At 44.2% G+C, this 15,462-nt stretch overlaps 1 protein-coding gene across 7 annotated transcripts in view; it reads left to right on the top strand.

The window, feature by feature from the left end:
- The first annotated feature begins 2,100 nt into the window (after positions 1–2,100).
- The window catches only part of LOC101005030 (unconventional myosin-Va), a 218,177-nt gene continuing 204,815 nt past the window's right edge, over positions 2,101–15,462 (top strand). For 6 of the 7 annotated variants that reach the window (XM_003900950.4, XM_009210193.3, XM_009210191.3 and 3 more), the window contains exon 1: positions 2,194–2,352. In XM_003900950.4, coding sequence (XP_003900999.1) covers positions 2,326–2,352 — 27 coding nt within the window. In that variant the 5' untranslated portion in view covers positions 2,194–2,325. Of the gene's footprint in view, positions 2,353–15,462 lie in introns of all 7 variants that reach the window. The other variant, XM_003900951.4, reaches the window with a different exon arrangement.

Genomic DNA, 15,462 nt, shown 5'->3' with positions numbered 1-15,462 from the left:
GTAAGGTAAGGTCAAGAATACAAAACCTGGCCAGGCACAGTGGCTGATTCCTGTAATCCCAGAACTTTGGGAGGCCGAGGCGGGCGGATAGCTTGAGGTCAGGAGTTTGAGACCAAGCTGGACAACATGGTGAAACCCTGTCTCTACTAAAAACACAAAAATTTGTTGGGCGTGGTGGTGGGCACCTGTAATCCCAGCTACTCAGGAGGCTGAGGCACGAGAATCGGTTGAACCTGGAAGGCAGAGGTTGCAATGAGCCGAGATTGTGCCACTGGACTCCAGCCTGGGCGAGAGAACAAGACTCAGTATAAATAAATAAATAAACAAAACTCTTCTCCTCCTCATCTCCATTACCTTTCTTTTAGCATGGCCCCAAATATTTGAGTGGTTGAATGCATGTGTTCTGGACTTAAAAGAGGATAATTCCCATTTCTTTTTTCTCCTCGTCACTTGAAAAAAAGAAAAGAAAACGAAGAAAGCATTCACACCTACAAGAACTCCTCCAGTTTTTAGTTTTTTTTTTTTTTTCTCAGTATACTCAGTATTCCTCAACAGTCCTGGGAGGTAGGTATTATCTGATGGTGAGAAAACAGGCAGAGTGGTTACCACCTTGCACATGGCATGAAGAAACTGCAAGGCGTAGGAGCCAGGCCTCCTAAATCTCAATCCAGTGCTCCTTCCGTTCCGTTGGTCGTCACTGCACACGTTTTCTCTTTTTATGTCTGGGTGAAGAAAGGGTGGGTCCCAGAAACATGAAAGCGATTTGGTTTTACAATGGAAAGGAACAGAGACAAATCTGCAGGGCTTTCGACTCTGTAACCATTCCCTCTAGTATTTCCGTGGGGATTGTGGGCGAAGAGGAGAGGTCTGAGTTCCAGGGAGTAAGGACTGGCCCCCTGTTCCTTTCAGCGAATGAATGGTCTTTCTCCAAATACACACACACATAACACACACAACCGGGGCCCCCAGCCATGAGAGTTGGTCTTGATAGAAATGGTCTACCAGATTACTATAACAGGCTACTGGGGACCAGTTGTAGTTCAAAGACACCAGAGATGAGGCAGGGATTAAACAAACAACAACAACAACAACAATGAAGATTATTCAACCAGGAACGAAAATGAGGGTGGGGAGAAGATAGAGGGTGAAGACTGCGCAGGGTTGGGAGTAGAAAGACCACATTTTTGTGCTGGATGTGCAAGGATCACCGTGAGGAGAGTGAGGGCGGCTTTGACCTTTTGATGCTGAGTTAAACTGCAGATACAGATTTTCCATGTAAGTACTCTGTCATTTTCAGGTGGCAACTGGAGAAACTTCAGGTGCCACCATGGAGCCGACAATCACCAGCAGAGAACAGGATAGGAAAGAAGGCTGGGACATAAGGGTAGCTGCATCTCTGCAAACGCACAGGTCTAGGAAAGAGGCACCTGGGCTGTCCCCTGAGGCTATCTCGTTTCAAAGTCACTTAAGTTTCTGTAGCTTATAAGCGGCTCCTGCCCTCCCGGCATGATGACACGGCTTTGCTGCAGACATCGAGGTGCTCGGAATGACCTTGGTGATCATCCTTAACCTCAAATTCCCGGTCCTGCATTGCCCATCTCCCGGGTCACTCCTGCTGACAAGGCTCTTCTGCAGTTCTGGGTTATTCTACAGTCTTTCAAGAGGGCTTCCCCTAATCCTCTCCCTAGGAATGCTTGGAAGGACGGGAGGAACAGCCTCGAGGTTCCCATCGTTTACTCGGACACAGTGACAGCCCCCGCCATGGCTGCCCTACCACGGGGGCTAGGCTCCGCAGCAGAGTCCCGGGCTCGCTTCGGGGCCTGCGCCCGGGGTGTGCCGCGCCCTCGGGGCCAGTGTCCCGGGCGGGTTTCAGGGCCTCGGTAGCGCGGGAGGCGGCGGCGCCGGCTGGCAGGCTGATGATGATGATGCTCTGTGCTCGCAGCCGTTGGGAGGCAGCGTGAGCCTGAGAGAGCCCAGAGCAGCCGCGGTGGCCCAGCTGGAGCGCAGCCTCCTCCCGCTCCCATAATGCACAGGGCGGCGGCGGCGGCAGCATCGCGGGCCGCCGAGGTGGCTGCGGCGGCGGCGGCGGCGACCCCCAGGACCCCGGGCAGGTGGAGCGCTTGCGGCTGCTCGCCGCGAGCCCGGGAGTGATGGCTAGGCCCCCGCGGGCCGCCAGCGCCTGAGGCGCCCCGCCCTGCCCGGCCCCGCCCGGCCCTGCCCTGCTCCCCGCCGGCGGCTGCGGGCGCTTCCTAGTCCGCGCGGACGGCCGCCCAGGCGAGGTGCGGCCTCCGCACAGGCGGGGGGCGTAGGCGCGCGGAGCCCGCCATGGCTGCGTCGGAGCTCTACACAAAGGTAAGGCGCCCCGTGGCCGGCGTCGAGGACTGGGGCCGCGCGGCCCTCGCCGCCAGCTGTCAGGCTGGGGAGGGGGCGGGAGCGGCGGGCCCAGCGCCACCCCCTTCAGCGCTTCAGAACCCTCGGCCCTACCCGCCGGTCGCCCGCTGCAGCACTTTCCTCTTTCGGGCGAGATGGTTAAGGCGACAGAGGGAGGCCCGCCTCGGGGGTCTCCCTGGCTCCTGCTGCGCTGCTGGAGCTGGGGGCAGAGCGGGCTTCCGAGTGGAAAGGGGGCCCATGTGGATTTAGCAGGGCGGGCGTGCCTCCACTCCTGCTTGGCTTTGGAAAATTCCCGGCGGGTGGGAGATGCTTGCTCCGGTAGATCGGATGGTTTCTCTCATGGGGACACGCGCTTAAAATAACGTCCTGTGTTGGTATGCAGTGCTGCTTGTACCGCCAGCCAGCCTTTCTGTGAGGTTATTTTGAATCCTGCAAACGGTGGCCGTATCACCTTTAGCTCCCCGGTTTAGCTGCGCTGGGGGTGGCGAGCCCCGGGGAAAGATGTTGCCGGATGAACGCGAGCTGATTCACCGGCTGGGAGGGTCGGTACTCATTTGTCGCTGGGAGTTGGCAACCTGCGTGTAATCCCGCAGAGCCTTGTTAGGCTCCGTGTCTTCACATCCTCTGGGGCAAACCTTTCCCTTCTGGGTTTGCTTTAAGGGAAGTGGCAGTCTTTTCTTAGAGTGACATCAATATTCTCAGGGTCTGGCAATCTCTGAATGGCCTATTATGGAGAACTGTCACTTGAGTGCTGTGCAGATTTGTGATGACCTTTGTGAATATATGTAATCATGGCATTTTATACTATACACCCATGTGTAGGTAGATATTTTGCCAACTATTGATTACTTCTACATGCAGTTAATAGAGTTGCCTTTTCACATTAGCATTTGCAATAGAACTTTCATTTAGGGTCCTGTAATCACTGGAATCATTGTTTCCAAATGTGACTCAAGTCCAGGGCCCAAGTTGCAGTGTGTTTTACAGAGGAAAGAATTCTGGACTGGGCATCGAGAGACCTGGATTCAAGCCGGGACCTTTTCACTTACTCACTGTGACCTTGGACAAGTCACTTAACATTTCTGGTTCGATTTCCTCATGAGTAAATAGAGTTAATTATACTTGCCTTTCATCCCTTACAAGCTGTTCTGATAATTAAACTTAATAATAGTTGTGAAAGCTTTTTGTAACCTATGAATTTCTCTGCAAATATGAGGTAATATGATTAATTTCTTCAACCATGAAATGAGGAACTTGCATGAAACATTCTCTGAGACCTCTTTCTTTCTAGTTTTAGGTTTAAGGACTGTCCAATTGGAACTTCTCTCTCAACCTGGTAATTTCTTTAGGCATTGCAGATCTCTGATGTGTGAACGAATGCAATTGGAAACTGATTAAAAGTAACTTAACAGACACTTAATATGGTGCTTACTATGTGCCAGGTACTGTTTTAAGCGTTTTAAAAATATGAACTCATAATCCTTATAAGGGACTTATGAGGTTGATATTAAGAAATATCAAAATCATTTTCACATGAAGAGATAATCGGTCTGTAAACATTCCTTGGTTACTTTGTGTAGGCCCTCCCCTCCACTTCTACATCAAGTTTGTCCATCCCGCAGCCCGTGGGCTGCATCCGGGCCCAGGACCGCTTTGAATGTGCCCCAACACAAATTCGTAAACTTTCTTAAAACATGAGATTTTTTTTTTTTTTGCAATTTTTTTTTTTTAAGCTCATCATTTATCATTAGTGTATTTTATGTGTGGCCAAACACAGTTCTTCCAACGTGGCCCAGGGAAGCCAAAAGATTGGACACCCCCCATTGTATATGGTGAGCAGTCATCTTTGAGCTACCTAATAGTAGGCTGCTTAACTAGAGACTGATTGGATAATAAATTGTTGTTGGATTTTGAACACTTTTTCCCCCCAAGATGATTTGAGAGAAAAAATAGGAAAGATATTATGATTTGCAAATGGTAAAGTTTTGGGCTTCTGTCACAACTTTATCACAATCTATTTTAAAATTTACCTTTTAACAGCCTGAGAAACATAGTGAGACCTGGTCTCTACAAAAAATTTAAAAATTAGGCTGGTCACGATGGCTCATGCCTGTAATCCCAACACGTTGCCGAGGTGGGTGGATCACCTGAGGTCAGGAGTTCGAGACCATCTTGACCAACTTGGCAAAACCCCGTCTCTACTAAAAATAGAAAATTAGCTGGGCGTGGTGGCGCATGCCTGTAATCCCAGCTGCTCAGGAGGCTGAGGCAGGAGAATTGCTTGAACCTGGAAGGCGGAGGTTGCAGTGAACAGAGATTGCACATTGCACTCGAGCCTGGGCAACAAGAGGGAAACTCGGTCTCAAATGAGAAAGAGGTTAAAAAAAAAAAAAAATTAAAAAATGAGCTGGGCGTCGTAGTCACGCCTGTGGTCCCAGCTACTCAAGAGCTGAGGCAGGAGGATCAGCTGAGGCAGGAAGATTGCTTGAGCCTCGGAGGTTGAGGCTGCAGTGAGCCATGATTGTGCCACTGCACTCCATTCTGGGCAAAAGAGCAACAACATGTCTCAAAAAAAATTTTTTTTCTTTTTAACCTCTTTCTCATTTTAAAACAGACTGGCTTAGAGATCAAGACTGAAGTTGGGGCTTACACTGCCTTTTTCTAAATACACTTATGCCTAATTAATAGTCTGGTTACTTGGTTGGTTGTTGGCTAATTCTTTTTGTGAATGGGCCTTAGCTTAATGGCAAGCGGAAATAGTTATCAGGCATCCTGGCATCCTATGTGCCAGGTACTTTGCTTAATGTTTGTAACAGTGAACCAAATACAGTCCTTTCCCTCAACATGCTCACAGTCTGCTTCTTACATTCTTGACCCACTTTGAATCTATAGGGACATAAATAACCTTATTAGTAGAAGTTAGGGAATGGGTTGGGACATGGGGAACATTGGGCTGATTCCAGAAATAAAAGCTACTATTGTAATTACTAGAGGAATAGGAAAATCATTAGAAGTATTATCAGTGGATAAGCACAAGGATCTTCCCCTTGCAGAGGATTATAGGAAGGAAGTTCTAGGATAGATTACAAGGAAAGATGTATTAGTGACATGCCATAATTATGGTATTTAACATTGTGGTTAAATATGAAAAGTACCCTTTAAAAAAATGTCATTCAGATCTTAAGGGCAGATTTTGATGTGTGATACAGATCAGTTCCTATTACAGTGAAGGACAAGAGACTGTTCAGTTTCTTCTTTTTAGCCAGAATGATAATGGTTTTGTCACAGCAATTTAACAAGGCTTCCATTTTGTCAAAATTTCCTGCAGTATAAACATTTTCAGGGCAATAGCTAGGTTCTTGGGATACATTTCTGGAAACTAATATTTTGGTTGAAACATGTTCTGTTGATTTTTAAAAATAACAGCTTTATTGAGATATGAGTCTTATACCATATAATTCACCGTTTACAGTGTACTATTCAATGGTTTTTGGTTTATTCACACGTTAGTATGTTGATTTGTTTGTGGGTCAACCTGCCTTACTCCCCAAAAAATTGAAGGAAACTATGATATCTCATTGCTTCTGATTTTGAAAATATTTGCTAGTCTTGACTTGTCAGTGCATATTTATATCACCCATAGGTGCTTTTGGTAACTAGAAGCAATTCTACATTTGTGGAGTGGGGTTTATCAATTAGACCTAGAAGGATTACCGGCAGCATTATAATGAATGGCATGCTATTCCTCCTCTCATCACGTTCCCAGACACCATGGATAGCACCATAAATGCTGTAGAATGGTCGAGATTACCTGAAGCTGTTTTTTTTTTTTTTTTAATTTTTTTTTTTTTTTTGAGACAGGGTCTCACTATGTCACCCAGGCTGGAGTGCAGTGAAAGTGAACATGGCTCACTGTAGCCTTTAACTCCTGGGTTCAAGCTATCCTCCCACCTCAGCCTCATGAGTAGCTGGGACCACAGTTATGCACCCAGCTAATTTTTAAATTTCTTCTAGAGATGGTCTCAGTATGTTGCCCAGGCTGGTCTTAAACTCCTGGACTCAAGTGATGCTCCTGCTTCCACCTCCCATAGTGTGGGATTACAGGCATGAGCCCCCCACATCCAGCCTATTTATTTATTTATTTATTTATTTATTTATTTAGAGTCAGGGTCTTGCTCTGTTGTCCAGGCTGGAGTCCAGTGGTGTGAACATGGTTCACTGCAGTATCGACCTCCCAGGCGTAAGCCATCCTCCCACCTCACCTTCCCAGGCAGCTGAATCTACAGGCACGTGCTACCACACCCTGCTAATTTTTGTACTTTTTATAGAGACAGGGTCTTGCTATGTTGCCCAGGCTGGTCTCTAACTCCTCAGCTCAAGTGATGCTCCTGCCTCGGCCACCCAAAGTGTTGAGATTACAGACATGAGCCACCATGCCTGGCTTATTTTTAATTTTTAAAAAGTTTAAATTTTTTTGTTTACTTTTCTGTTTTGTTTTTACCTGAAGCTGTTTGATTAGGAGGTTCCCATGTGTGCTAAGATGCTGAGTATTGTAACAGTGCAAAGACAATCTAAAATTCCACATTTGCAAAGCATGTTAACTTGCCTAGATGAAACAGCTCTTAAGGTTGGTAGATTGTATATGTGTAACTTTTGATTCCCAACATATCCTCTCACATGTACAGGAGCCACATGGCCTAGATGTTTTCTGGGATAGATCCACTTTTATATTCTATGGCACTGTCTCTTCAAACTATTGATCCTGGAAATTCTAATATTTTCATATTGAGACTGTATTTCTCAGACTGCTTTCAACATCTTAAAGAGGAACAGAAATCTCATCTCTGATCATGTGCCCTGACTCGGAGTTTGGCAAGGACGTTAGCTGTCCTCAAGTCTCCTGTCACGCCCTTTCCATTTGAATTTCCTCCTGGTGTTCCTAGGCCTGTTAAAGGCATTGCTGTTCTCCTAGTTCCTCAGCTTGGAAACCTCCATATCTTTTTTCCTTATCTTTCACATTTGACTTTTTCTGTATCAATTCTAATTTCAATTGACATCCAGCTGATAGCTCAGATTTGGAACTTCCACTAGTACTCTTTTTCTCTGTCTTAATGTCCCAAACATGTTTCTGTCTTATTATGGTTACAGTATCTGTGTATATGTTTACCACTCCCACCATACTGTAAGCCCCCTGAGATGCCGTTTTGTTTACCTCCTGTAGAGCCCAGCACAGTGTCTTACACAGAATAGCTGCTCATTGAATATTTGTTGAATGAATACTTAAACAGGGGAGGGATGGAATGAAAATAATGGTTTGGCATGATTAGTCCACTTGTAGGGACGAAGCAGGGTATAAAGATGTGGTTAAACAAGTAAACACATTTTCAGGCATGTTGAACAGGATGAGTAATATAACTGGGAGCCAGGGAGACCAGGAAACTTTCAGGAAACGAAGTGTGAAGTGATGAAGGTCTGGTGGACTGAGGCAGGGGCAGAAGGTGTGGGAAAGAAGAGGACAAATTTGAGAGACAGTCTCTCCGAGGTGGATTACATATAGGATGGGAAGGAGCAGGAGTAGGTTGAAATAATACCAGTAGCTCCAGCCTTGGAAACTGAAAGTTAATTCCTGTTTCATCACAAATTTTGACTGCCTCTGTGGAACCTGAATCCTACTAAGAAATACTTCTTTACACAGCTTGACAAAGCAAAATGCCCATTGTTTCCTCTTGAAATTTGTTACTGTTTCTTGAAGTGTGAAAGTTTTGTGTATTGCCCAGAAACGATTACAGAGAGGTTCTGATTCTAATGAGAATTGCTGCTGTCACATAGTTTAAATCTTACTGGTACTTTTAGCTTTTTTTTTTTTTTTTTTTTTTTTTAAATAATGAAAGAGAACTGGAGGAAGGTTTATGAATGGCCTTCCAGGGATTTAACAACCACCTCAGGGGAGGGGTGACAGGGAATGCCTAACCCTTCCCCTGTAGGGGAGAATGTGGGAGGGGAGAGATGATCCGCCTTACTTCTTACCTCAGAAGGTAATTTAGTTTCTCTGTTTTTCGTTTTATGATGAATTTTGCCTCCATTGGAAGAATTCAGGAGTACGTGGTCCACTAGAGGATAGACTTGGTTGTATTTGTCTTCACTTCAGGCAATTCCCAGTGAAGTATGAGGTACTGCTGGAAGTATAAACTTCTGGCTGATCTATGGAGTAAGGTCTGGCCATAGGCAAAATATTACGTGAGCAATTCCACTTCTTCCACCCCACCCGAAGGCATGTCCTCCATCCTACAGTGGTCTTCCTAGACTTGTTCTATTTGTCTTCCTAGGGAGTTTGTCCTTTCCTCCCCAGCACCACCCCACTCCCAATCTTGCATCCACTTTATTGAGGTATAATATACATGAAAAGTCCCTCATTTTAAGTGTACAGTTTGATGAGTTTTGACATATATTCTGTCATGTAACCACCACCACAAACAAGATGCAGAATATTTCCATCACCCCTAAAGTTCCCTTGTGCTTAGTCTCTTATCTTCCCCAACATCTTCAAGGAGTTTGTTGTTTGCTCATTAGGGCAGAAGGAAGTTTTTTCTTTTTGTTTTTTCCGAAATGAATGCTATGGTTCCACCTTAGCCCAACCAATAGAGATACTTACTACAAAGGCCTGGCATTGGAGGTCATGGCTGTGGAGTTTCATTTTCAGTGGGAGGCGGAAGTGGATGTAAAAGGAGTTTAAATGACTTTTGTTTAATCTTTCGTTCACACACTGACCACTTTGCCTTTATTAATGATATCTGCCTTTGATGCCTTCTGAAATGCCCTTTGGTTAATTTTGCCCTTTAACAGTTCCTCTTCCCCATCTGTCTTGGTTGTAACGTCAGTCTGAGTTTGTGCTGATACCACCTAAACTTTGCAGAAACTTATCCCTGGCTTCTTCATGCCTTAGGCATTCTCCATTTCTCTTCTAAGCCCTCCTTACTTGGAATTCTTTTTAACTAGCAGACATTAGCATTAAGTATCTCCCTGTACAGCAAAGGTTTTTGCCAATTGTAAAACTTAGGGATGATGTAATTATTTTTTGATTTTAAAATAATGATTCTAAATTTGATTGAAATCAAGGGAGAAGTGCATTGTACATAATGCACTAAGTGTTCATGAATGTTCGTGAGGACCGTGTGTCTACCTCCTTTGGCCTAATGTATTACTGTGGCCAAAAATGTGGGCAAGATGCTGGACTAGAGGGAGACTGGATGCACAAAAAAGATAGGTTTTGTCCATCTTTTGTCACATATACAAAAACATATAGTCCTGGCCAGGAATCCTGCATGTGTGGTTGGGGTTTCTACTTCTTGATAAATATACCGGAAACCAGAGAAATTTCAGAATAGGAGAAGTAAAATGATCAGAACAGTGAAGAGGCTAGACAGATTAACAGTGTAGAACTCTCTAGTTTAGAAAGATGAAGGTGAGCCGGGAATACAGTAGAGTGGTTTGTTTTGTTTTTGAGACGGAGTCTTGCTCTGTCACCCAGGCTGGAGTGCAGTGGTACCATCTTGGCTCACTGTAACCTCTGCCTCCTGGATTCAAGCGATTCTTCTGCCTCAGCCTCCCAAGTAGCTGGGACTACAGGTGTGTGCCACCACCCCCGGCTAATTTTTGTATTTTTAGTAGCGATGGGGCTTCACAATATTGGCCAGGCTGGTCTCGAACTCCTGACCACGTGATCCGCCTGCCTCGGCCTCCCAAAGTGCTGGGATTACTGGCATGAGCCACTGTGCCCAGCCCTACAGTATACTATTTGACATCTAGAATAGTGGAAGTTTGTAACATCAAATCTCAGTTTAGTAGGGATATGTTTTAGATCTTGAAACAAATCAATATATGCCATTTTAAATGAATTTCTACTTTCAACATTAAGTTTTACATTTCTGAAAGTCATTACCTCAAGTTATGGTATTAGCTGAGATACAGGATGTAAATAGAGAGGGCCTGGGTAATTTATGGATGAGAGATTTGGCACACTGACTTACCAAACCTCTCTTTAACAGTGTCAATCAGTTTACCAGCCATAGCTGTTTTAGTTGGAAGAAACAGAAACCCAACTCAAGCCAAAAAGTAGTTTATTTGCTCATGTGACTTAAAAATCTAGGCATGGCCGGAATCAAGGCTCAGACATGGTCTTTGGGGCTCTCTTCACTAACTCTCACATGCTGTCTGACATTAGTTTCATCCTCAGGATAGCTTTTTTTAGGGGTGAAAAGATGGTCAGTGGCACCTGCAGATCACGTGATCTTACAGCCCTGGGGCTGGAGGAAGAGAGCCTGAGAGAGGAATTCTGGTCATGTGCCTTCTCCTTTCACTGTGGCCTCTAGGCAGTAGGAGAGGAGCACCATGAGTGGTCAAGTGTGTGCTCACCCCAGAGGCCTGGGGGAGGACAGCACACCGTGATTGATAGTTTCACTCCAACCTCATAGGATGGCTGTGAGCTGTTCGCCATTGGAAGGAAAAGTGCTAGGTAGACTAAATAAACAACTACCCTCAGTGCCTGTCGGCTATGAATAGGTCACCGAAAATGATAGTCAGTGAATTCTAGCCCTCCTTTTCTGATCTTTGAGCAGAAGAATGGGAGATTTTGCTTGACCAGGGGACATTAGGTATCTTTCCCCTAGAGAATCATTTTGGATTGAAAAATAAAAGCCAGGCGAGGTGCGGTGGCTCACGCCTGTAATCCCAGCGCTTTGGGAGGCCGAGGCGGGCAGATCATGAGGTCAGGAGCTTGAGACCAGCCTGGCTAACATGGTGAAATTTTCTACTAAAAATACAAAAATTCTGTAGTCCCAGCTCTTCGGGAGGCTGAGGCAGGAGAATGGCGTAAACCTGGGAGGCAGAGCTTGCAGTGAGCTGAGATCCGGCCACTGCACACCAGTCCGGCACTCCAGCCCGGGTGACAGAGCGAGACTCCGTCTCAAAAACAAAAAAACAAAACAAAAAAACCCACAAAAATTAGCCGGGCATGGTGGCGTGTGCCTGTAATCCCAGCTACTCGGGAGGCTGAGGCAGGAGATTTGCTTGAGCCCGGGAAGCAGAATTGTGCAAAATTTCTTTTTGTCTGTCCGTCATCCCTTGTTCATGTCTGGTGGTAGTCTGCCTTCTGTTCTCTTCCTCCCATCTGTTCATCTTCTTTATCCCCCTACTATTTAATTTTATCTACCCACCCCTTCTGCCCTGTTATGATTTGTTATAACCAAGTATATATACACCCTACAACTATAATGGAATAAAATAGGTTACTAAAGAGTGAATCTTTTGTGGGGCGCGGTGGCTTATGCCTATAATCCTAGCACTTTGGGAGGCCCAGGCAGGCAGATCACGAGGTCAGGAGATTGAGACCATCCTAGCTAACACGGTGAAACGCCGTCTCTACTAAAAATACAAAAAAATTAGCTGGGCGTGGTGGCGGGTGCCTGTAGTCGCAGCTACTGGGGAGGCTGAGGCAGGAGAATGGGGTGAACCCAGGAGGTGGCGGAGCTTGCAGTGAGCGGAGATCGTGCCACTGCACTCCAGCCTGGGCGACAGAGCGAGACTCCGTCTCAAATAAATAAATAAATAAATAAATAAATAAATAAATAAATAAATAAAGAGTGAATCTTTTCTTCATAACTTAGATTGAAGAGGGAACTTCATTTTTGCTTTTGCTTTATTACCACTCCCTGATCTGACATCACAAAGTAATTTTTTACGAGTATGCGTAAATCATTTTCTGTGTATGTGAGTGTGTTTCAAACAAACACTTTTGTGTTAGACTAGTTAGACTAGACTAGTTCAACCTTAGTTTTTTAGCTTACCATACTGGTCTACATTACAGTAAGATGACTGGATATTCCTTTAAAGATATGATCTCACCTTAAAACATTTTTCTGCCAGTACTTAAACAACTTTTACACAGGGTTGGTCTCTCTATACTTAAACTCAGAAAAAAAAAATCTTACTTCTAGTTTGATAAGCAGCATGGTTGGGTTGGGAGCAGAATTTTTCTGGAGACGTTGTCTGTAAAATTGGGAAATGTATATCTTAATAGTAAGGAATTTTGGTCCACAACCTAGATTAAATTTTCATAAAGTCAGAATGTGTATTTCTTATTTTAGAAATGAAAAAGTTAAGCCCCTTAGAGTTACTATTGCATTTTAACCCACTCGTACTGTTTATACTAATTTTTTTCATCCTCGACCAAAATTGCTCAACCTCTGCACCACTGATAGTAGGCTAGATAATTCTTTTTTTTTTGTGGGAGGGGTGGCTCTCCTATGTATTGTAGTATGTTTAGCCAAATCTCTGACCTTTATCTACTAGATCCAGTAGCACCTAACATCCCTAGTTGTGACAACCAATATTGCCTACAGACATTGCTAGATATCTCTTGGGGTGGTGGGGATGGGGGAGAATCACACATACCCTTCAAACCACTAAACTAGATGATAAGCCTTCAACTAGGGTAAGAACAAGTAGGAAGAAGTTAATTGGGAAATTAGGATTAATAGGGAAAACTTTTTAAAAAGTTGATTTATAAGCATTATTTTTCTGCTTACAGAAGTGATGCCTTGTAGCTAATCTGGATTATTTGAATAATACAGAACATATAAAGGAAGAAAGTTAAAATAAACTAATTATGCCACCTAGAAATAATCATTGTCAATTATTGATTTTAAGTCTTTTGTCTATATTCACAAGTGGTAATGATTTTTAAAATAATTTTTAAACTTAATATGTATTGTGAGAATTTATATCAATAAATATTCATTGAAAAAATATATCTGTGTATGTATGTTTTGAGATGAAGTTTCGCTCTTGTTGTCCAGGCTGGAGTGCATTGGTGCAATCTCAGCTCACTGCAACCTCCGCCTCCCAGGTTCAAGTAATACTCCGGCCTCAGCCTCTGAAGTAGCTAGGATTACAGGTGCCCGGAGTAGCTGGGATTACAAGTGCCTGCCACCACGCCTGGCTAAGTTGTATTTTTAGTAAAGATGGGGTTTCACCATGTTGGCTAGGCTGGTCTTGAACTCCTGACCTCAGGTGATCTGCCCACCTCAGTTTCCCAAAGTGCTGGGATTACGGGTGTGAGCCACCGTGCCCAGCCCATTGAAAATATTTTTAATGGCAGCATAATATTCAATCATCTGGGTATACCAAAATGTATTTACTGCTGGGCATTTTTCACTAATGGAAGTGATATGCTACAGTGTCTTTGTTCATAAGTCTGCTTAGTCAGTTTTAGTTAATTATAGAATTCAAGTCTCCCTAGCAAGAATTAGCATTTGTATTTATGCAGGATAGGGCATTCACATTCACTTCATTTTAAAAATAGCACTCTTTATGTGCATTGCCTGAGGGATAGGGTGACCAGATGTCCCACTTCTAGAAGATGCTTTCTGCCTTTTAATATCTTTATTCTGTTTTGAGAAATTTCTTAGACTAGAAACATATAAGTTCATTTCAAAAATTTAACCTTTTGGAAATTGAGACTGCTTCTTTTTCTGACCATTGTCATTATTGTTGGTTTTATTCACTCTGTTTCTTGATCTTGGATGGATCTGTGCCAGAGAGAATAATTGAACTAGAAAGAATTTTAAAAAGAGAAAAAATATGAGGCTTCTGAATTACTATACATGATATAATTTTAGTTTGAAAACTACCTGATAATATGTTATCAGGACATTGTAGACATGTCCTCCTAATTAGAACAAATTAACAGTGTCTGGAGGAGGCTATGCATTTGCTTTCGGGGACAGTTGAGAACCTGAGAGTCCTTCAGCATCAACTACCTGCTTTGTAAAACAATTAGAATGGAGCAAAAGATGCCCAATGCTAAAGGAGCGCCCTAGAATGGAATCTTTATAGCAGTCAGAAAGTGTTTTGGGATTAGTGAGGCCTTCAGGTCATTGCTGTGCGTAGCAGCCCTTCCGAAGGACTAGGATCACGGCAGTAGCCACAGACCCGGACAGGGGTTGATTGTGTGGAGCCTTAGACATTAAAGGCATAGGAAACTGAATTGAAAGCCTTAGCAGCCTTGGAAGTTGCTTTTCTTCCTCCACTAAAACCTTGATTTTTTTAAACCTTATATAGTTATTACTTGTTTTCTTCTAAAAACTGTGGCTCAGTCAAATGTGTGGTTCCATGGCAGTAAATTATCAAGTAATAGTGATTAATATCTACTGAGGCTTTACTGTAGGCCAGATGCTATTCTGAGGGATTTGTTGCAACTGTTTCCTTCCTTGCCTTCCACCCCTCCCAGGGTCCTGAAAGCGAGGCAGTGCATCACAGAAGTCAAGGGCGTGGAGTCCACACCTAGATACTGGATCTTGGTTTGAATCCTGGTTTTGCTATTCACTTTCTCTGTGTCCTTAAGCCGCGTAACCTCTTTATGCTTCAATTTCCTTATCTTTATAGTGGTGATAATAAAACCTACCTTATGTGGTTTTAATGATGACTAAGTTATAATATATTAAGAAATGCTTAGAATAGTGACCGGTATTTAGTAAATTCTTTTTTTTTTTTTTTTTTGAGACGGAGTCTTGCTCTGTCGTCCGGGCTGGAGCGCAATGGGGTGATCTCGGCTCACTGCAAGCTCCGCCTCCTGGGTTCACGGCATTCTCCTGGCTCAGCCTCCCGAGTAGCTGGTACTGCAGGCGCCCGCCACCACGCCCGACTGATTTTTTGTATTTTTAGTAGAGACGGGGTTTCACCGTGTTAGCCAGGATGGTCTCAATCTCCTGACCTCGTGATCCGCCCTCCTCGGCCTCCCAAAGTGCTGGGATTACAGGCGTGAGCCACCGCACCTGGCCGGTATTTTAGTAAATTCTTACAAGTATTAGTTATTACTGTTGTTGCTGTTACAGCTGTCATTCTCTTTTCTCTCTGTCTGCTTTCTTGTCTTCATAAGCTCACTTACCTCCTATTGCACCTTAGATATTGATGTTCCTGGGCTCTGTCCTTGACCTACACTCCCTCCCACTGTGGCCTGAGCCAGTCTTGAAGAGTCAGGTGCCAGCCCTGTGCTGATGACTTCCAAACCTGTTT

The sequence above is a fragment of the Papio anubis genome, unplaced genomic scaffold (assembly GCF_008728515.1).
Source record: "Papio anubis isolate 15944 unplaced genomic scaffold, Panubis1.0 scaffold71, whole genome shotgun sequence".
NCBI classification, from domain to species: domain Eukaryota; kingdom Metazoa; phylum Chordata; class Mammalia; order Primates; family Cercopithecidae; genus Papio; species Papio anubis.
This window is presented reverse-complemented; position numbering and strand designations above follow the sequence as displayed.